Below are 24,371 nucleotides of genomic sequence, written 5' to 3'. Positions count from 1 at the left end.
ATGACCAACCACCATCTTCCAAAACCTAGAATCACTTTGTCTTATCCTCTTTTCATATTTTAATTAGTTTTTTTTTTAAATCACCCCTCCAAATTTATATATAAAAAAAACACGACTTTTCAAAATTTTTTTGTCCTAATCTGTCACCCCAAACTTCTTGAGTTTAGATATGTCGTTGATCTTTGCTTACTCTCCTTAGGCCCTAATTTTGAAACCCCAACACCACTGCCTAACCTAACACTTCCCCCCCCCCCTTCCCCCCTCCGGAACTCTTCATTTTTATTGTTTAATTGTTGATTGTGTTTGAGTTCTAATTTCTTTTGATTGTGGTCATTTTCATTTTTTTTAACCAAAGCTATTTTCGAAAATGGCAAATTGGAGGGGATTTATTGAACTATTTTAGGACATTTCACGATAATGCCCGAATGGTCCATTTTGTTGAATGGCCAAATCAAATAGTCGTGTCATTGTAGCACACGAAAAAGAAACCTGTAATGTTTTGGCTATTCCATTAAACCAAATGTGATGCAAATGCCACTCTTTCAATATAAATACAAAAATACAGTAAAAAAACAAGCAAACAAAATGAAGGTCCTTTCTTCAAAAGAAAAAATATATACAACCAAGGTCCTGTACTTGGATAGAAATTAGAATTGGGAATATAATAGCTCCTTATGCTGTTATTAATTTTTCACTGAAAGGACACGTGGTGAAAGGGATAAATCTTGTGAACTAGAAAACTTGTTGCAACTGCAGATCTTCCTACCAAAAAAATAAACAAAAAAAAACAAAGTAATTTCTTTTCCCTTTGTATTGAAGGGGCACTAAGCCCAAAATTCCTAAATTGTCCTCATCTTATGATACAAAAGATGAATTTTTTTTAAAAAAAATAGTGTACATTGATGGAGTTTTGAAAAGAATGATAAAAGAATCCTATATCATCTTTTCTATTCACAGTAAAAGAATGAACTAACTGAATGTGGTTTTCACTATGGTATATATGTTAGCAACAAGTAGTCCTACATAGCCTCTTCATAATGGGAAGGACTGCCTTTTGGAAGGGATGCTTCTCTGCAGTAACTTCTCTTTCATCCCCACAGGTACACTTTGGGTTCTCATTTCTTCACTACCACCTGCTGGTATGCCAACTTTTGGACTTGGGCTACTACTCGACTGAGGAGAAAAGTATGGTTTCAAATAGCTTGTACTTCTTGGAGACAAGTTCACTTGCTCCAGAGCCCGGAATTGGAGTCCCGAGGGGTAGTCCCTAACACAACCAATCCGTGGTCCTGCTCCTGTTGTCCACTTGCACGACAACTGCTTCCCTAACTGATATGACTTCATTCCCTTTTGAGAGTTGATCCTTTGAAGTATTGATTCTTTAGGGACGTCTTCTACCCCAGTTTCATCCATCCTTTCATAATCATCTCCCAAAGGGGAATCCATCGGATTTTCATTGCAACTCGGCATATCAGCACCATGGTCATCTTGTGACATCTCAAACAATTCTGCTCTTTTCGGTATTTCCAGATCAGTCAATTTTCTGCTAAGACTGATGAGCCTCCTTGACTTGGGGCGTCCAACAGCTGCACTAATATCTTGTTCCTCTGAATTAATCACCTCCTCGATTGAATCTTTTACATTCATCTCTTCCACCTCTAAGCTAAAGTCCTCTTCAGATGAATTGCATCTAAGATGGTTAATGCTTCTTCGTTTGCCAGCCAAGCTTGCTTCCTCATCCACCGGAGTCATCTGAATGTAACAAAACAAGCATTGTCAAAATATTAATTTCAATTGCAAAACGAAAGTTTACACATGCTTAAAAGTGTAGAGCACATTTTTTGTTCTTCATTTTATTTTTACCTTCACATCTCTAAGATTGACGTCGTTCTCCCTTAGAAATGAAATAAAGTCGTTAAAATTTTCTTCTGTAGGACGGTAGTGACCACTGTGAGGCCAAACTGCCTGTTAAACAGAGGTATGACAATAATGGTTAAGAGACTGTTTTGGAACATAAAGACAATCAATCAGTGAAAAACAAAAGGATCCAAAAGATAATGTGAGAGGCTCTACCTTAAGGACACCATTATCAACAATTAATCTTCCAGCAGCAATAGTGGCACCCCCAGCCAAGAAGCTAGAATGTTGAAATGTACCCTTCTTCTTCACGCCAACATATAAGACTTTGGATGTGCTAAGGACAAAAATCCACTTGGTATCATCAGTTTCTTCAGTCGTGTGGAGAAGCTTCCCTGTTTGCTTGTACATGAACTTTCCATCGACCACAATAACTTCGTACGGCATTCTTTCCATCTGTATAGTGGATAATTGTTTCAGTAACAGTTTGAATATAAATTCAGATAAAGTAGGATGAAAATAAACAAATAAATACCCACCGGACCAAGATATTTGATGCACTGCTGTTGAAGCTTTGATCTAGGACATTTTTCGATATTTACTTCTTTCCCTTCTCCAATATCCAGCCTGCATTTCCAAAACAAGTCCATCAATTTTCAGCTTTAAACTCTTGAACCTAGGATCAGAATCTCTTACTCTAACAAACCAAAATGCTCAGTTAAAGAAAATTACCAATAAAAGAAGGGTTCTAGACTCTGAGAATCGAGCCATTGATTATAATAAAAGTGTAGATTGTGTCCATAGCGATGCCTTGGATCTATCTGCACAATACATGAAACTATATAATCAGCAACAAATAAGATGAACTGTAAACTAATCTCGTTTTTATTGCAATCAACTTACTGCTTCAAGCCAGTGTTGCAAAGCAAGCTTTTGAGCTTTATCGTTCTTTGATAAACCTTTTCCAACCTTAGCAGCTCGAGTTCTTGCCCTTGACCAACGTGAAATTGCAGTCTCATGTTTATCTATATCGAAGAATGATATAGAACTCCTCTTGAGTTCAGCAAAATCTAAGAGCTTCCACCTACAATACCACAAATGATATCATTAGAAAAATAAATAAACAAATAAAAATTTTGTGTTGCAAGGTAATATAGAACATACAAATATAATACACACCAACTCTGCTCAACGAGTACTGCACAATCAGCTAGTTTTCTTCGTGTTCTAAAGCTCTTGTACACCTTCTGCAATCTTATTGCCGCCTCATGTTGTGGATTGCTGGGATCTAATACCGTTGATGTGGATTGAATATCCATTGCTTCTCTCTTTGAACTGACATCTTTAATGTGCAAATCCTCGAGTTTATCCGATGAAGAAGACGACTTGAGTGAAAGCATCCTCTCGAAATTGCTCCCTTTAAAGCTTATAGATCCCTCCAATATCATCTTTCCAGAACCTACTGATTTTAAAATGGTGGGCTCAGAATCTGAAGTTTTGAAACTGATAGATCTAACAGGTGTTTTCACTCCATCATCTCCAAAACTTATGGATTTCACAGTGACAGATTCTAAAGCATTCTCCAAATCACTGCATTTAGCAAATGGGTAGGACAAAGCAGCACCCATCCGACAACAAGGATTTCTGTGAATCAAAAATGAAATTGGTTAAGCCTTTCCCAGTGCTAAATATATCAATTTATCAATGTTACCAAATAAAGCATAACAAGATAAGATGGTCAAAACAAACAGATTTTTAACTCCAAAAACTCTTCTACCTTACTAGAAATAGAATCAAAAGCATTTCACTTTTCACATTCTCTACCAAATACAGAATCCCTTATCAAAATCCTCCAATACTAGATTCTGGATCTGCCAAAAAAGCAATATTCTTGGAATCCCCACTTAATACGATAGGATCATGACCAAAAGAAGAACAAACTAATAATACCCATTTCATCAAAATCCAAAACAAAACGAATATAACAAAAGCAACATGAAGCAGTGGAGGTTAGAGGGAAACATTACCTTGAATAGTGAAACAGGCAAGAAAAGGGGTTGCTATCCTGGGATTTCGACTTTAGTTTGGGTTTGAGTTTGAGTTTTTTCTCTCTCTCTGAAAACAAAAACACTTGGTTTTTTATGCTAGAATGAAGGTGGTACCATTGGTAACCTCCACCTACGATGGCTTATATTCAATAATTTTACGAAGACACAGAGCAAGTTTAAATTGTAATTTACTCAAAATCAAAACAGCGTTGTCTTATATTTTTATTCCAACCACGTGGTTTGGAGTTTGGACCATTTTTTCTTCAACACCCTGTACCTGGAGGTGGGTCTCGTTTCACTTTTTGCTTGCAATATTTCAAAAAAAGGATTATAAGTAGTTATAATGATTGTATTTTTTTGAGTTAGATAGTCGGAAACATATTAATTTTTATTTTTTAAGCTTTATTTATAATTTTTAATAGTTAAAAGAAAAACTTGGTTATTTAAAGCAAAAAGATAGTAATTGTAAGTGAAGCAGAGTTGCATAGAAAGTACAGTGAAATTGGGGGATGGACTTTTAATTTGTTTCTTAAAATAAAAATAAAAGATTTCTTGGAAATTGTTGTTATAAAAATAAAGGGGTCATTCTTGGACAAAGACGTTGAATAGAAAATAACAAGAGATTTGATTTTGACTTGGCAATTCTTTCTTTAATTTCTCCTCATATCGTTCAACTTGTAAGAAACTCGTACCTTCATCCCCAAGCTTTCGGTTTTTCAATTTGACTCTTTCGCACAAAAAGACTTTAGCTAGATTGAGTTCAACATCAAATATTTTTTTATTATTCTAGTAAAAAAATTAGATTGGTTAACTTTCTTTTAAAAAATTATATTTTTTATATTTGAATTCGGCACATGGCACATTTGTTTAGGAGTTTAACGGGACATTTGCATCATGAACCAAAAGGTTGGGCAGCTGCTGAACAAAGAGTCGAGTGCTGTAAAAATGATAAAGAAAGTGAAGGAAACTTCCCCAATGACCCACACCTTGACTTGCAATTCAAATCCCACCAATTTATTTATTTATCTCAATCTCATCCAAGAAGAAGCATTCAACCACATGAGTTGGTGACCCTCTTTATAAATATTATCTATCTGTCCATGAAACCTAAATAATAGAATAATGTGTTGAGGATTGTGCATGTATTTTGAAATTATTAACACAATTTATGCTTTGTACTCCCCACTAAAACTACAATATCTGCTGCCCTTCCTTTTTTATATATATTTTTTTGTCCCACTTCACAACCCATCCTACCTTTTATATGCATTAACCATAAATTCATTTTGCTTTACAATCTAACTCATATACCTCCATATTCATTCTAAACCTTATGTTATATTTTGAGTACAGTAAAACTTATATTAATCATATTCTTTTAATATTTAATAAATGAAATTATATTTGTAAATTTTATTAAAGATGCAATCTAAATGATATTATTATTTTAGTTTTTAAATTTAAATTATTCTCTAAATCTCAAATGCTACTAGATGTTTCAAATGTTTTTATAGTGTATAACAATAACATCCAAAATTTTGGTAACAAATGAAGTTGTTATAGAAAGTGTTGATTGTATAATAATTAAATATGGTTTTGGTTAAAATAGTAGAATTGAATTATTAAAAATCATTATGTTTTTCTAGCTTTTATAGTAATAATAATAATAAAATAATGCTTTATAAAAAAGAAGGCTTTTGGTAAATTCTCCACTAAATTAGGACCCGGTTGAAGGGTGACATAAACTCAATAAAAATTTTAAAAATGTTATAAAATCAACTCAAATAATACTTTTTTTAATCAACCAATAATTTATTATTATTCTCTTAAATTGTTACAATAATTTTACTACAAATAGAATTATTTTTTAAAAGAGAATTATTTGAAATTGAAAAAATAAAACCCTTAATTAAACACCGACATTTAATCTACTGGTTAAGGGTGTTCATCATATCTCAAAAGTCGTGGGATTGATCTGCAAGTTATGCTTATGTGATAATTTAAATGAGTCTGTTTGTAATTCTATTTTTATGAAAAAAAGTAAAACACTTTAAAATTTCTTAAAATTTATCATGATTGAATGTGTGGTAATGAAGTTTGAAAGGTTAGAAAAAATGGTGATTTAAAAAGGTTAGAATATTAGCATGATTTGTCATCCCTTTATCGTTTTATGCATACAATTTAGAACCTTTCGGCACCATACAAAAAATTAATTAATATTGCTGTAAAAGGAGAAGTCGCAAAAATAAAGAATAAAACAGTGATTTGTATGAACAAATTGTGTTTGAACCTTTACACTTCATAAGTAGTTGACATTTTTTGTTTGTAAGCTTAAAATGTGAAACAGAGATTATTAATTTTATATATTCGCGTAGCCGGAAACTCCAACACCTTCAAACCAAAAAGATGGACTATTAAAATTATTTGTCGGAAAATAGCAAAAAGTACCATTTTCTTTTTAAAAAAACATGTGCTTTGTTTGCTGTAATTTTATTTTATAACGATTTATACTGATAGTAAACTAAAAAATTAAAAATTTTAAGTCAATTTTGGATCTGTAATGCCTGAGAGGACCAAAATGATTTTATTGTTTTTGCCATTATTAAAAAAATAAAATGTGCTAATTATGAAGATGGAAAATGAGACAGACAAAATACAACTATCATTTGGGATCTCCATGCAAACAAAAAGATCAGTGAGATATGGGATTGGGTACTTTGAACCGTACGAGATGTCAATACTCACGTGTCGTCTCTCTACTCAACCACGTCATTTTTATTTCGAGTTAAGTTGGATATGGAAAAATGTTGGGTTTTAATAAAAATATATCATTTAAAAAATAAAAAAATTAAATTTTAAATATATGAAAAAGTATAGAAAGTTAAAGTATATTTTAATCTGACTTCATATCGCTCTAGATACACATTTATATATTTGTAATATAAAAATATGGGGTGAAAGAAATATAAATCAGTACTTTATTAAAATGGTGAGAAATAAAAAAAACAAAAGGGATGGAGGGTGATCCATCTCAAGGCGATCCGCGGACACCGGTGACACCTCATTCTCCCTTCCATTCCCACTCCCACTGTTTTCTCTCTTAATTTTTCTTTTTTAAAGTTTAAGTACTTTCAAAGTACAAATATAAGTACTCAGTAATTAAATTATTACGTATAAATTAGAGCAATAAAACAATTATAGCCCAATTAGAGGATTTCTTTGGAAGAAAGATTATTCCTGGTGGAATTAAAAATAACAGTTATCGTGATATTAATTATTACAGTAATAAGATTAAAATCAACACTGGAGTGTGTGTTTGGGTACACAACAATGCTAGTCAGAATAAGTATTATGCAATGTTTTCCAAACCAAAGTTGATGGTCAAACCAATCGAGCCACTAGTTCATCATTCCCACCAATCCAACTAATTTAAAGAATGGCCAATTCAAACAATATTAGTATAGAGAAAGCAACATGATTATTAATGACATTAAATTAAATTTATATAAAATATAATTTCGCTTTATGTAATTAATTATTTAAATTAATTTTATGTAATTAATCATTTTTAATTTTTTTGGTAGCAATAATATTTGTTTTTTATTTGGATACAATTGATAATATTTATTTATATGTTTAGTTAATGTAAATAAAACATTATTATTTGGAAATAAATATATAAATAACAATATTTAAACAAATAGACAAATTATTATAATGAAATAAGAAAGAAAAAACGTGAAGATGTTTATTTGTAGATAAAAAATAGCACATAAGTTTTATAATAGATGATTGGATATGAAAAGAGATCTTAAATTCGGGATCTTCGATTTCGTTATTTCTCTTAATTAATTTTAAATATTATAATATTTAGGTAAAAATATCCAAACATTTTAAGGCTGGATAAAAAAATATTATTTACCCTTCTCAGGTTTAAAAAATATCCACTTAGTTTGATGAAATATACGCTAACCCCCAAAGTTTATTTATAAAATAAAAGGATAAATTTATCCTTTATTAATTACTTATTATTCTATTTAACTTTTTATCCATGGCCTTTTTATTCATTTTTTCTAATTAAAAATAATAAAATTATAATTAATTATAAAAATATTTTAATTTTTGAATTAAAATATAAATTATATTACATTACATTACAATCATATGTTAAACCTATAATTTCTTTTTTGAAGTTATAAGTATAGTCACATCATAATTACAAAGAATATAGTTGAATAACTATAACTAAATTTATCATTATAAAGCACAATTAGACTAAAAACCAAAATATATTCAAGTATGGACCGTGTGTATCTTATATAAAGTGATAGTTGAACTTGAGATTTAAAGTTCTTAAGGTCTTCAATATAATAAAAAAGTTCTTAATAATCTTTATGATTCACCAAAATAAGGTCTAAGTAGCGATAATACATAATTTCACCTTTGAATTTGTCCATTTGTACTTAGTTAGTCTTTAAATTTTTTTTTGGACCTAGCTGATCCCTAAACTTGTATTTCGTTAACCAGGTTGGTATATTTGCACTCATATTGTTAATTTGTACTGATGTGATACTACTAGCCAATTTGATAATGCCACATGGCAACCTCTCAAAACGCCACATGAAAAACATAAATATAAATTTTAATATATTTTTTTGATCTTTTAATTTTATGTTTGTCACATGATGTTTTGGAAGGTTACCATGTTATATCATCGGATTGATTAGCAATACTATATCAACACAAACTAACTGTGTTTGTGCGGAGGCACCAACCTAGTTAACGAAATATAAGTTCACAAACCAACTAGGTCGGAAAAAAACTTATGGACCAACTAAATACAAATGGATAAGTTCAGAGACCAAATTATATATTATATTAAAAAATATGTCAGCTAAAATATGTTAAGTTTTACCAGGCTGTTAGCTTTTTCTTCAAGTTGTAAATAACGATAAAGTTAGATATTAAAACTAGCACCAGGGTGAAGTCAGAATTTTCTTTTTTGGGAGTGAAATTAAATTGTATATTTTTATGATAGTAAAAATGTAATTTCATTATCATTTTTATCTTTTTTATGATAGTCTATATCTTTATAACTTTTAAAAGATTAAATTAAAATTTTATCATTTTTGAACAAATCAAAGTATAAATTTACCATTATTAATTTAAAATTTATAAATTATAAAAAAAATATATATGTTTTAGGGAAAGCCGGCCCTGCCAGCTCCTGTCTTCGCTACTGACAAACACTAACATAATTTCATGATAAAATGAGTATTATATAAATATTACAAAATTTCTAATATTTTATGTAATTTGATAATATACATATGTAATACATAAATAATAAAATAAGTATTACATGAAACATTAGAGATTAATATTGGTAATGCATAAAAAAATATGTATCAGAAAAATAATAATGAAACTGACATTGTTTGCAATATGATTATACAACTAATCTGTCGCAAATTGATTATTTACCAACATGACTTTATAAAAGATTTGTGTAATGATAATATTTATTATATCTAACCTGTCTAATATCTACTATAACTAATTTATAATAGGAGCGAGCAAAATTTGATTCGACTCGAAAAATTTAAAAAAAAATTCGAATTTCGAGTTAAATTAATCGAGTTATTCGAGTTAATCAAGTTATTCGAGTCAACTCGAATTTTTTTTTAAATTTCAAGTTCAAATCGAGTTGAGTTTTTGAATTCGAATAACTTGAATAATTTGAATAGTATTTTACATTTTTACCTCAAACTCTCAAACCTTTTTACTTTTCCCTAAAAACTTTTACTCCTTCCCACTTCCTCCCAAAACTTTTACTCCCCTCCCATCCCAAACCTCCCCGGATCTACTCAAAATTCATTTCCCACCAAAATTTTACTCTCCCATTTACTTTTTCTCAAAATTTTAGTCCAAAAAACCCTCAAAACTTTTTACTTTCCTCCAAAATTTTTACTCCCTCCTACTTTCCTCCTAAAACTTTTACTCCCTTCTCATCCCACCTCCCCCAATTTTTTTTAATATTTTTCCTAAAACTTTTACTCCCCAAAACTTTTTATTTTCTCCCTAAACTTTTAATTCTCACCCTTTACTCCCAAATAAAAAATCAAAATTATCCATTTATATTTACTATTTATATTATTAGATTAAATTTCACATTTTATATTATTTGTATTATTGAATTGTTTAGTCATATTAAATATTTATATTAAAATTAAATTATTAATGATGCTATAAAATATTCGTGCTAAAATTTATATTGGTATCAATTTCACATTTTATCTTTAAAATAATTTTTATTAAAAAATCACATTTTTACATTTAATATATTTTTTAATTCTAAAATACATAGTGAAATAATCTGAAGATAATTGAAACAACTAAACAAGCAAAAAAACTAACCCATATATAAAAGATTAGTAAATGAATTATGAGGTGATGAAAGTTAATAAAAAAATTGATTACGGTGGACAAATTTTATTACGGTGGGTGATAGTGGTTATAAGGACCCAAAATTATTTTTTAAAATTTAACTCGAACAAATATATTCGATTCGAATTCCATCTCACTCGACTCAATTCAAGAAAATTTCAAATCAAATTAGGATGATAAAATATGATTCGTCAACTCGATTAACTCGAAATTTTTTCATTCGATTCGATCGAACGCTCACCTCTAATTTATAATAGTAAAGTAGGTGATAATTATAGTAAGTATTTTTAAAATGAGAGTTTAAATGATTTTAGCCATTAAATCAAAATAAATGGTTTTAGATTTTAGATTTTGTATTTATCTTATTTTGTTAAAATAAAACCTAACACCCAACTTTTCTTTTCACCATGTAATTAAGGTATTAGGGTTTCAAATTTCATTTATTTTTTTATAAAAATTAAAGTAAAGATTATCCAAAAATTTTCACCCTAAGACTTCAATTACACAGTGAAAAGAAAAGGCATAAGAGAAAGATAAGGTGTTGTTGGTTTTATTTTAATAAGGTAAAATAAATATAAAACCTAAGGCCCAAAACTATTTATTTTGATCTAATGGCTAAAATCATTTTGGTTCTCATGATTATCATTTTAAAAATTCTTACTATAGTTGCCACCTTGAGCCTAATAATACTTTATATGACTTTTTTGGTACATACTTTATAGGTGTAATGACTTATTTGACCCTCTAACTTTATAAAAAAGTCATTTTAGTCCTTCACTTAAATTTTCGTCTCTTTTACTCTTAAATTTGTGTTGTTTGTCAACTCACTTCTTTTGTTAACATGGAAAATAAATGAATTGTCACATGGATGCCACATTAACAATTAATTAATTTTTTTAAAAAAATCAAAATAAAAACTATTAAAAAATTAAAAAAACATTAAAATTATTTAAAAATGATAAAATTATAAAAAAATATTTTTAAGAAACTTTAATTTTTAAAAAATTAATTAATTGCTGACGTGGTAACATACACGTTGAATGGCACATGGATGCTATGTCAACAAAGTTAATTGACGTTAACTTTTCTATCCATTTTGGGATGATTTGATAAACAATACAAGTTCAATGGTTAAAAGAGATGAAAATTAAATAGAGCGCTAAACGACATTTTTTTTATAAAGATAGAGGACCAAATAAATCATTATGTCTACTTTATATTACCTTTTGATAATATATTTTTTCTAACTTATAAAATTTTATGTAATTTTATTGTGCGTACTACAATAGTTATTATTTATTAAAAAAATTACCTAATTATAACTTATAGTATTTTTTATATATTAAAATTATGTCGCACCGAAAAAATTTTTGTGAAAAGAAATATATTTATAAAAATATATTTATCAATTAAATTATAAGTTGAGCGATAAAAGGTTTATATACAAAAAAATTTCATCAATTTCGGGGAAAAACTAGTTTATTTTAAGCGGTGGTTTTTAGTTATTTTATTTAAAGATTTTATATAAAAATATTAAAAGATAAAATTAACGTCATAATAACATTTATTACTTATTTAAAAATTATTTTTAAGTCATTTTCTAATTGAATAAGTGTTTCAATTAAGGATTTTATAATATTTGTATTGTTTTATAGCAATATTTATATTATTAATAAAATCTCTAACTGAGCTGGTGTCATAGGTTAATCAGGTACCAATTCGGTTAGAAAATTATGAAAATATCCTTTTGTAATTAAAAGGAATCATATTATTTGAGGGTATTTTAGTATTTTTATTTTAACAAAAATAAAAAAAATACGTTATGGTGAGATTTTAAACCCACACTAATTAGATTAAAAAATTTTAATTTTACAACTCAAACAAAGCTTTGTGATATTTTTTATACATTTTCTAAAATATGTACAATTTATTATCTCCCCCAATTGTATATATTAAATAATTGTATTACATTAGTATTATTTATCTGATGTATTTCTCTGTTTAAATTTCGTTTTACGCTTAATTGAATCTAATTTTTTATTTTAATATCATAAATATTTCATGTATTATTATGATTAATTAATTTTAAACTATATGTTTTATTGTTATTGAATGTTAGTTTTAAACACATTTGTATTTTAAATATGTGGTTTCCACCCATATACACATGTGATATGATTTCTAGTACTATTTATTAAGCCCCTGATTGAGTTGGTGTCACCCCAACTAGGCCACTAACTCGATCAGGAAATTATAAGAATACCCTTCTATAATTAAAAAAGTTATATTATTTGAGTGTATTTTAATCTTTTTATAAAAAAAATCAATTAAAATATGTGCATGATGAGATTTAAACTTATGCCAATTGAATTATCAAAATTTTAAATATACGGGTCAACCAAAAATTATTACTAAAACTTTAAATTACTACTCAGTCAAAATTTTATTTTAATATATTTTAGATAAGCAGCTGTATTTTAAATATGTAATTTCGATATAATTTTTAGTATAAAAAATGGTGAAATTAGTTAAACCAGTATAATATTTTATTAACTGGTGACGTGGCTAAATTTCATAGATAGGGGATAGGGCAACCACCAAATACGAATGGCGAATAGTCGGTAATAGGCTAATGGTAACAGCACTAATAGCTGGAGGGCACGCGATAGATCGGATTCTATAATGACGTCTCTATTTGAAATATAATACTAATCGACCAACTACCTCTTAATTACACTTCCTAACAAGTTCTTTTTTTATTATTTATAAATTAGATAATGTTTATTAATTAACGAATTTATTTAAAGAAAATTTAAACTAAAACTAATTTCTTATTATCTATAATTATTTACCATAAAATCGTGAAAATGATAGTTTTGAAAGATTTAAAATGATATTTTAAGAAATTAGGAAATCCCAAAAAAAGAAAAACAAACAAACTACATAAAATAAAGTGGATGAGCAATGGAATCTAACCAGCTAAAGCCCACAGGGATTGAGATGAAAAAAATTGTAATTGTAGCGAATTATGTTTGAATCGCATCATATAGTTAGTTGGATTAAAAATTAATTCAATTATCGATTCGATAACAAAGATTAGATCGATTGATTTGTAAATTGGTATAGATTATGATTCTATCAATTTTATTTATTTTTTTAAATTTTTAATAATTTATTTAATTAAATTAAATGAATTAATTGCATTAATCAAACAAAAAAATTAATAATTTGACCAGTTTAATCATTAATTTAATTAGTTGTGCTGCGAATATTTAGTTTCACTATACAAACATGAAATTAAATATATATAATTTAGGATATAAAAACGAAAAACCATGTTATAATATAAATTATTAATATATAAAAAAACTTGGGAAAAAGAGATAGAAAAAGAGAAAGACAGAAAAAAAGTTACTATATAATATTCATATAAGAACGCGGTTTAGTAGCTTAGAAGTTGCGTGCGGCAGCACCGACGAGAAAGAATGAAGGAGTGTATGTAGCGTGTCACTCATAAATGCGAGTCACATTGCTGGCTAACAACAAAGTCAGCGTCTTATTATGTTGACGTTTGCTGGATTTCATTCCCTTTTTTGGTTTTTGTATTTGTGCTTCCTAATCGTACGGGCTTTTTTTTTATTTTTAACACCACCACCAGTTCCAGTTGTTGATATTCCTACTCACCCACGTCAACCTTAACCTTTCCTTCACTGCCAATCTTAATCCTTGAGTCCACCCTCAAAAAGTACCCTTCCTTCACTTTTCCCTTTCCCCTTTTTCCCCTCATTTTTGCTGGTCTTCCTTCTTAAAGATTTTAGAACTTTTATGTCTCCTCTCATTTTTGCCCGTCTTCTTTCGAAAAGGCAACATTAAGGTTTTAAAACTTTTATCTCTACTTCTTTTTCGGAAATTTTTAAGGAATATCTTTTTAAGATTTATCTTGATTTAAATTTAATTATTTGTGGTTTTATTTTAATTTATTTAATTTAAATTTAAATATATTTTAATTTTCAATCTGACTGTAGTTCATATTAATTTGGTTTTAATTATAATTATTTGGATATGTGATGAACAAGAATATTGGGCCATTATTGGGAAAGGACCTGTTAAAAAATTTGAGATATATCAAAAGAATCAAATCTCACATTTCTAAAGAAAGATCTCCATACCCTTATTTATAAACCACTATACTTCATTAGACTAATAAGAATTAACTTGAGAGGGTGCACTCACAAGAATGAGAGTTGGGTTTAAATGGCTAGTGTTATGTGAATTGGTGGATTTCTTTGCGTATTATATATCACAGTGTTTCAAGTAGGGGTAGACAATGGCTCTGACCCCTCTTAAAATAAAATTTTTTTTCTTTAGGCTTTTTAAAAATTTAAATTGGTAAATGTAAAATTACACTCTCACCCTATAAAAATGATAAAAAAATTGATTTAATCCTTTAAATATTATAAAGATATAAATTATTAAAATGGTGAAATTGCACAATTTAATTTCGACCCCCTAAAAAAATTTTCTAGCTTCGCCTTTGGTTCCGAGTTCTTTTGTTTTTAGAATGATTTTTATTGAATATTTTAGAGTCCAAGAAAAGAAAACTACTTAACTAGTAACAACTATATTTAGCCAAGTTAAAAGTATCTTAACTGATTGAAGCTATATTTTGTCAAGTTAAGTTTCGTTGAACCTTTTTTTAAACTGTTTTTACTTTTACTATTTTTAGCTAGTAAAACTCCTATATATATAATGTATATATATACCATGACTTACTTTGACTTTAAATATACCTAAAAATTCTATTATTTTCCTCTCGCTCCTCTTTTGTTTCTTTTGAGTTTGTTGAGTATTTTTTGTTGCAATCTATTGTTGATTCATATTCCCATTTTATAGTGGAAGAGCTTGTTGAATTTTGAAAGATATGCTATATAGTAAAATATCCTTAAAGACAGTGTCCAACATGCTTCAAGCTATTCAACTCGTATTCTTGGTTCGTTAACATGGTGCAATATTTGCCAACAATCTTAAGGATACTTTCGTACCTAGATGATGTTCACACTGCCAATGTCCATGGTCGTTGTTCCATTATTTCCGTAATGTTGTCAATGTCATTTTTCCATGAGCATACTAGGTGTTTGCTTTTATCGTCGTCTTGTTGTTCGTATCCCAACGATATAGATATTTGTGTTGTTCAAGATTCCCATGCATCAATAACAAGTATAAAAAATGTAAGATCTAAATATTTCCAAAAGGCTAAGGTTGGTTTAATTTAAAAAAATAAAATATTAATCGCATATAAAATATGTTATTTCTACAATTAATTGTTTGAACAAAACATGAATCTATGATTTTATATTGCATGAATTCTTTCATTATTAGTGAAAAATTATTAAATTGGAGTTTAATAAAGTGAAATTCTTAATGTAGTAATATTGTGGTTAATATTAAATTTACCTTTAACATGGGTTGGGCCAAACCTTAAGTTTTTTTTTAAAAAAATTAAGGTTTTAATGATAAATGATTTGTCGTATTTTGATATGTCAAATTAGGCTTCCCAATTATACTTAAGGAGCTTGTTTTCAAGTATTTTTATGTTTTTTTTTGTAATTTTTAGTAGTTTTCAGGTTTCGATCGAATAAGTAAAAATTGCCTCATTTTAACTCGTTTTTGAGACCCAAATTGTCTAGTTGTGCCATTGGGGCCCTGAACATTCATTTAAGTGTTGTAGGTACCAGTCAGAGGCCCGAAATCATGTGAAAATATCATCGAAGCAGGGGTATCACGACATGAAGGCATTGGAATCACGAAACCCCCATCAGTCCCAGGACCAAGGCATAAAGCAGTGATATTGTGATATCCCATTTCAAGATTGACGAATATATCGCGGTACTGATCCCTTGGTATCGTTTTATCACTATTGTTAAGGGACAAAAAATTACACCAAGGGCAATGTTTGTCCAACTGAAGCACATCGGCTAACCCCGGACTAAAGAACTGAAGCAATTTGGAATATTAATCAAATGATTAATGAACCACATCAAAGTCAACCAATCGCCATTTATTAGTTATTCGTGAGTTTCAAACTTTGTAATATTTATAATTTAGTCGTCTAGGCAATTAATTGATAGTTTAATTTAATCACTCTTTATTTTATGATTTACTGTAATATAGCTTTTAGTGGTTAGTTGTTTAGACTCCTTTTTTTGCATGCTCTTGGCTAGAAATTGCTTAACCACGTCCTCCATTGAGTTCGAACGCTTAGAATACTTCCTGTTCCATCAGAATTATAAATATTAAAGCTGACACTATACGCTTGCAGTTAAAAACCTACTCTTTTAAATTGTTTATAAAATCATTGTTTTTTGCACACACACGTGGGCGATCAATAAGATATTAAATTATAACTATAATGAGAAATTTTTATTTACCATGTTTGATTGAGCATGTAAGTTTAATCTATTTAGTTTGAATTGTATACTTATATATATATGTATGAGTTGAATGTATTATAAACATGATATGATGTATATATATTGGATTGATTACAAGCCAAAGTAAAATTTTGAGAAAAGAAGGGAAAAAAGTAAATTATTTTGTGTTGAAAATCCACAGTTGGTTGTTGAAAAATAAGTGAGATAGTGTGAAAGTACATGTCTAGGAACGATTCTGGCTAGGAAAGACTTGGTACTTAGAGTATCATGTACACCACTTATCTTTCCTGGGAATCTAGTAGGTCCTTTATTAATCAATTATACTTAGTATTCTAGTATCCAATTGTGATGACAAACTGAGCCACTATATAACTCTATGCAGAAATCAAGAAAGGAGAAATAAAAATCTTGTTAAACCAAATATTAATTTGGTCAAAGTAGATGATATAATTTTTGTATTCATTTATTAAGTTAATATTGTGAGCAATATGAAATATCCAATTGTCTTATGTGGCTTTTGCATGCAAAACAAAATAGAAGCAAATATTGACTTATTGGTTGTAATGTTTAAACTAATATTAAGCGGTATTATGTGGTCAGATCGTAATACAGAAAGACAACTTGTATTAGTAGACGAACCTAAACATGTCCTTAGTTTAATCAAAAAAAGCAAACTGATTGAAAGACTAATATGCCATCTATCAAGTCCAATTGGGGAGACGCTTTGTCTTGGGCATTAGAGTAGATGACTCTCAAAAGATAGAGACATAGATATGACTAACTGGACTGACAGTACATCAGACTAGACCTAAGAAGAATAGACCCTGAATCCGTTTATGGATTTATTCACTTATGATGTTCATAGTGTGACATGCTTAAATCCTGAATGGATGACTGACTACATATGCGTGACTCTTATACTTTGATGTAAGTAAAATCCTAATTTAAAATAAATAAGGAACTGAAAGCTGGTGCGTTAGGTGTATAACTTTTGCAGTATGTAATGTCATTCACAACAGTTGTCAATTTAAATAATGAAGACTCGGAACCATCTACGCCCCCTACAAGGAAAATTGTCGCGCCTATTAGGAATCGCTACCGATAAAGCCCAACTCCAATCGAGATAGAAAGCTCTCACAACAGTCTCGCTACTTCCAAAAGGTTGATTCCTAACTTACAACCTATTTTTCCTTTACCACCGTACTATGCAAGTTGCTCGGATGAGGCCGAACCTTCTAACGACCATGGCAAAGGTCGTTCGAATAGAAACGAGCACATTCCTGAGCATCGAACATGATCGTCCACTACTCGAACACATCAACTACCACTTGGTGAACCAATAACACCTCCACATAGTATTACTACAGCTGCAAAAAATTTGAGTCCACCAACCGACTCACCTGAAAAAAATGTTCGACCACCCCGAGACGATCAACGTAATATTCGAGGTCGTACCTGCACTATACCGATAGAAGCATGACTTTAAGGGTTCTTAAACTTTACAACCATAGAGCATCGCACAAGATACGATGACATTCGACAATGTACACTACCGGTTTGTAAGAAAAATTCTCTTTACACTCTTGATATGCTTAATATACGTGATGCAGTATTGAACTATTTTGATGCTATTGGTTGGAATTCGTTTGCAAATATTTCATCTGATGCATATTATGAACCAGTCTATGAGTTCTATGAAACATTTAACTTCAATATTAATGCATTGCGAACTATTGAAACTCGAGATGTTGTCTATTTTCGTTTACTTGGTAAGGAATTTAGGACGTCAATTTCAGATTTTAATATCGTCATGGGTTTTGTTGACTCCGATGATGTTCAAACTAATTCATACCATACTACTTTATTGGATATACCAAGTAATTTCAATGCTAATGCTACTTATTCTACTTTAACTCAATCTAGGAATCATCTTTATAATCCCAAGACCTCTAAGGACTTGTTAGTGCATGAACCAACTTTAAGATATATTCGTCAGTTTTTAGCTTTTAGCTATTCAGGTCGAAATGATTCATCATCTGTTTTAGCTAAGATAGAATTATTTTTCCTGTGGTGTACGCATTTTGGATATAAGGTTAATTTATGATATTGGTTTGTATAAAATTTTCATGTTGTTTTACGCTTTAATCGACCACTCATACTTAACCCATATATAACAAATTTATATGTGCATCTACTATGGATCATCTAGATGAGTATTGTTTGGATTCTATTGGTTTGCTTGCCGACACCCCTATTCCGTATTATTTTTTCCTCCAAGTATACGAATTGCTTGCAGTAATAAAGTCTTTCGCCAACATAACAATTTCGTTACAAGGGAGCAAGAGGAGTAGCCTCCTTCATCTGTAGAGGAATGTTTAAGTCACATTGAAGCTCGCCTTGAAACAATGGAAACCCAAGTTTCCACAATTCTTGCCATCTAGCAAAGTAGTCACTCCCAACACCAACAACCATGTTAGTATGTCATTTATATGTTAGATTCCATATGAAAAATGGTAAGATACCTTATGTTTTGAAGATTACTATTTTTAACTTAAAATGTATGAAAATGTGGAGGAGTCTAAAGATTGTGTTTTTTTTAATCTTATTAAAAGGAATATGAGTTTTGATGGCATGTTCATTAACTATGATAAACATACTGTTGCATATTTAAATAGTGATGTACTTGATCATAATACTATACTTGAGGCAAAAATGCTAAATTTTTTTAGCATATTTTTTATCTAAAAATATATAATATTTCTCATTCACCTATTAGAAAAAATGACTGTAACTATGAATATTTGAGAAGGTCTAAAAGACCTATACTAGAAAAAACTTTTGGAAATGATTTTTACAAATATTTGGTGGAAAATGATCCATTAACTTATTTTGAAGCATTTTCTTCTTCTAATGCTCCTTTGTGTAAAGAGGTTATTAAAATAAAACTTGATTCTATTTTACAAAATAAAACTTGGAAATTAGTTGATTTACCTCTTGGAGCAAAACCTATTGATTGTAAGAGGATTTTTTTAGAAATTTAAACTTAATGGTTTTATTAGAAAATAAAAAGCTAGATTGCTCGCATAAGGTTGTTCACACATACAAAATATTAACTATTTTGATGCCTATGCTCCAGTAATAGGGAATTCTTCAACTTGCATTTTATCTGCTTTAGCTTCAATACACAAACTTTTTATACACGAAATGGATATTAAAACAAAATTTTAAATGGATATTAGAAGAAATATTTATATGAAACAACTCAAAGGTTGTGTCATTTTAGTTCAAGAATCTAAAATGTGTAAAATTTTCAAATTCTTATATGACTTAAAACAAGCACCCAAATATTGGTATGAGAAATATGATCAAACATAAGTAAATGATGGTTTTTTCTTCCATTGAAGTAGATACATATGTATTACACAAAACTTGTTAGCAGTGATTGTGTCATTATCTAATTATATGTCGATGATATGTTAATTTTTAGTACTAATTATGAGTTATTACTTGAAAATGAGAGATATCTTGCTTCCAAATTTGAAATGAAAGACATGGGAGAAATAAATGTTATATTGGGTGTTAAAATCATTAGGAAAGTTGATAGCATAATGCTATATAAAAACATTATGTTGAGAAACTTCTAAAAAAGTTTGGATACTTTGGTGTCAAATCAGTGAGCACTCCTTATGATGCTAGCTCTTAATTGAGGAAAAGAAATAAATGCAAGCTTATTGTTTAATTAAAGTATGCATAGATTAATGGAAGTTTGACACATCTAATGAATTTTACTCGAATAGATATAACATATGTTGTGTGTTGTCTAAGAAAATACACATAACCTGAATTGTGAACATTAGGTTACTATAGTGTAGATGAGGAAAATTTTTGAATCAATTACAAAGCACTATGTGTAAAGCCGAAGTTACCATGGGTCAAACCAAAATTATCATGGTGAAAATGATGACATCATATTTAGGCCATAATTAATTTGTGTCTAATTAATTTAAATTAATTAAGAGATAAATGTTAAAATTTTATATTATCACTAGTTAAAAATAAAACAATTAAGTGATAATATCAAATGATTATTTTATCTCTAATTAATTAAATTAATAAGAGATATATAATAAATAAAAGAGTTTAAATTCTAGTAGAATACCAAATAGAGTAGTTAAATTCTACTAGAATTTTATTTTTTTCAAGTAATTGACAAGTTTAAGAAGCCTAGAAAATCTTTGCAGAATTCTCTGAATAAGTCGAAGAACTTGAAGAAATTCTGAAGAACACCATATCATTTCTGAAGCAAAGTCGCCTTCCAATCCAATTCAATTGTGGAGAAAAAGCCAAAAGTTGTTTTTGAACAAAGTCGCATTTCAATCCAAATCAAATGAAGAAATGAGGTCCAAACCCATTTCAAAGTAAGTCAACACAATTCTTGAAGCAACCTACATCCATCCAAGTTCAAGTCAGACGACCCTTAGATCAAAATGAAATTGGAGAGATGTATCAAAGGAGTTTTCTTTGTAAAGAAATCTAAAGATTATAACTTTTCTTTTAAAGTTATCAATAAATTTGACTCCAAATTTTCTAGTCAACTTTTGACTCAAAATTTTTGTATACATATTGTTATACATGTGAAATATTTGGAGTGTATGATGAATTATGATATCTTATTTAGTGGATTTCCCATTGTATTAGAAGTTCTAATACAATGATGTTAACTGGATTTCAAATTCAAATGAGATAAAATACACAAATGGTTATATATTCACCCTTGGTGGTGGTGTAATATTGCTTTGGAATTGGATGGTGGTAAGGCTGAGTTTTTGAAAAACTTCTAAGGAAGTATTTCATTCGACACAAAAGTCAATAATTTTTGTGTCTATTCATTATGATTACCAATCGAACTAACAATTGTAAAGAATAAAGCTTTCAATGGTAAAAAATAGACACATTTGTCTAACACATGACATGATAAAACAACTATAAAAATGATGGAATTATAATCCATATATTATATAGTCAGAAGTGAATTTGGCCAATTCTCTAACTAAACCCTCTAGGGAAGAACTAGTAAATGAAATATTGAAGGGAATGAGACTACTGCCAAATGGTGTTATCAACAATGATAGAAACCTAACCTATGTTAATGTAGACCCCATTAATTAGGTTCATATGGGTAATAAAAAAGTCATTAGTTGATTTTTTAAGCACTATAAAAACTATATTCCTCCTATAGTGCTAAAACTGCAAAGAAAGTGAAGATGAGTAAAAACTTTTAATTGAATCTATATCCTTTATAGGTGGTGTATTAATTTACAGAATACACTTGATGGATTGACATATATGAGTGTGAAGGAGGCTGCTTCTATGATATTTATTGCAAAGTCTCTAGAGCACTAATGAAAACAAGGCACATGCATGACCTATGCACACAACCGCATTGAACAACAATAGTATAGGTATGCTGTGATTGATAAAAAAATTAATTTACTTAAAAAATTATTGGTTCATAGAAACTTTATGTTTCACCGATTATTTTGTAAATTATTTCTCATTTTTTTCTAGTTCTAGTTTATAGTCTATAAAGGACACCAAACTCGATGCATTATATCTAGATAGAAAATACTTAGCAAAATTTTATCCTTGGTTCTTTTGAAAGATGTGGGGGATTGCTGGAAAAATTAATATATTTCAAAAGAATCAAATCCCATATTCCTAAAGAAAGACCTTAAGACCTTTGCTTATAAGCCATTATACTTCATTGTGCTAGTAAGAACAAGTTGAGAGGGTGGACTTACGCGCAAGAGAACTTGGCTTGAATGGCTAGCGTGATGTAAATTGATGGATTTCCCTGTATGTGATATATTGTGGCGTACGAGTTCTTTTGTTTTTAGAATTATTTTTTACTAATTTTTTTAGAGTCCAAGAAAATTAAACTACTTAACTAGTAACACTAATATTTAGCCAAGCTAAAAATAACTTAACTAATTAAAGCTAAATTTAGTCAAGTCTAGATGTGTTGAATTTTTTTAACTATTTTTAGCTAAGTTAAATCCATTTAATTTTTAGTCAATAAAACTCCTATATGTATATCATGACTCACATTCATTCTAAATATACCTAAAAAAATCTATCATTCTCCTCTCGCTCCACCTCCGCTCCTTTTAAGTTTGCTAAGTATTTTTTGTTTCAATCTATTATTGATTCATGTTATCGTTTCATAATAGAAGAGCTTTTTGAATCTTGAGAGATACACTATACGATGAAATATCCTTAAGGACAGTGTCCAACACGCCTCAAACTATTCAACTCGTATTCATGGTTTGTTAACTTGAAGCAATATTTTCCAGTAGGATTAACTGATGAATTACTATTAGCTTTAAGAAGGCTCACGCTAATAAGAACAGATTGATAGTCTTCAATGATTAAGTGATGTGTGGAGTAGATAATTTAGTCTTAATTACTATATAAATAAATTAGGTGGCCAAAGAAAGGGTATGAAAATTATTTGATTTATTTATGTCTACAGTTGCCTTCTTTCATGGTTCAATACTTATTTATTGAAACTTTCTTCCTTAATCTAAATTTTATCCTTTCATTTTTAATTTCTATGCTTTCTAATTTCTAGTTCTGTGTTACTTTCTTTGCTTTGGAGTTAACTCAATGTTGCAACTGATTTTGCTTGGTTCTTAGGGTGTCGTGCAAATTAGACAGGCCATCCTCAAGTCTACCAATCCGAGTGGTTAGGTAGTGATCTTCATTACATACTCTCATCTTGACAAGAGTATGATAACATGCTTATTTTGCAAGTTTTACGTGTTTAAATCAATTAATTCTTGAATTAATTCCTACTAAATTGGTGATTTTATGTTTAAATTCTGTCAAAAACGTAATTGGGATGCTTTAGGTCAACAAGTAGAAAATGACTAAATTAGAGCACGAGCAATAAAAGAGGACCGAATTGAAACTCTTGAAACATTTAGGGTTGATAAGATTTTATTTTACTTTGTAAAAGCTATGTTTAGAAAAAAATTTTGATATGAATATGATTTCATGTAATTGGTTGTTAGGTGAGTTAGGCTAATTTTAGTATATGATACGTATATAAATAGGATGGGTGGTGGCTTTTGAAAAACATACTAAAAATTGAATGAAAATTATTTTTATTCCTTTCTATTTTATGCGTCAATAGAATATAAGCTTCCTGCCATTATTTTTCCATTTTATCTACTTTGGTTTAATTTCATTTTGAGTCCCTTCCTTCCTCACTCTTTTCTGCCTACCACAATTACACCAAAATCCACCATTCAACCCTACCATTTAATCCCCTCCACAAACCAACAAAGCATGATTAATTTCATGTTTCACTAAACTTCTACTTAGCTTTAGGTCGATCTTCTTCCCAGTCAAGAATCGTGAGAAATGAATTCGCACTAAAAAATCTTTCATACGATATTCACCATCTCTCTAGAGTATGGGATAGTACAAATTTGTCCCTTAAAGTTAATTCAATTTCAAAACAAAGTACACGTTGGGTTGGAGTGGTTTTGGCGTATAGTTTGGAAGAGGAGTCGATCGTGCTGTG

At 29.3% G+C, this 24,371-nt stretch overlaps 1 protein-coding gene across 2 annotated transcripts; it reads right to left on the bottom strand.

The window, feature by feature from the left end:
• Window positions 1–653: 653 nt before the first annotated feature.
• On the bottom strand, window positions 654–4,148 carry LOC107914029 (IQ domain-containing protein IQM2). Of its 2 annotated transcripts, none has more exons than XM_016842748.2 (8): window positions 3,885–4,148; window positions 3,022–3,501; window positions 2,761–2,941; window positions 2,590–2,678; window positions 2,397–2,484; window positions 2,074–2,313; window positions 1,864–1,965; window positions 654–1,752 (listed from the first exon to the last, which is right to left on the bottom strand). In XM_016842748.2, the coding sequence occupies exons 2-8, from the start codon at window positions 3,483–3,485 to the stop codon at window positions 1,033–1,035; spliced, it is 1,884 nt and encodes a 627-aa protein (XP_016698237.1). In that variant the 5' UTR covers window positions 3,486–3,501; window positions 3,885–4,148; the 3' UTR covers window positions 654–1,032. The 2 variants fall into 2 exon arrangements, with proteins under 2 accessions (XP_016698237.1, XP_016698246.1); XM_016842757.2 differs by having other exon boundaries at window positions 3,037–3,501; window positions 3,885–4,145.
• Between the last annotated feature and the right edge of the window lie 20,223 nt (window positions 4,149–24,371).

Source organism: Gossypium hirsutum, chromosome D08 (assembly GCF_007990345.1).
Source record: "Gossypium hirsutum isolate 1008001.06 chromosome D08, Gossypium_hirsutum_v2.1, whole genome shotgun sequence".
NCBI classification, from domain to species: Eukaryota; Viridiplantae; Streptophyta; class Magnoliopsida; order Malvales; family Malvaceae; genus Gossypium; species Gossypium hirsutum.
Note: the sequence above shows the minus strand (reverse complement) of the source record. Positions and strands in the feature narration are given on the sequence as shown.

What these genes read in the sequence shown, in the direction of transcription:
- LOC107914029 (XM_016842748.2), bottom strand. Translation starts at nt 3,485, where the DNA reads ATGGGTGCTGCTTTGTCCTACCCATTTGCTAAATGCAGTGATTTGGAG. An exon ending in TGCAACACTGGCTTGAAGCA is followed by an intron (nt 2,679 to 2,760) that starts GTAAGTTGATTG and finishes TGTATTGTGCAG; the next exon opens with ATAGATCCAAGGCATCGCTA. An exon ending in TTGATAATGGTGTCCTTAAG is followed by an intron (nt 1,966 to 2,073) that starts GTAGAGCCTCTC and finishes TCTGTTTAACAG; the next exon opens with GCAGTTTGGCCTCACAGTGG.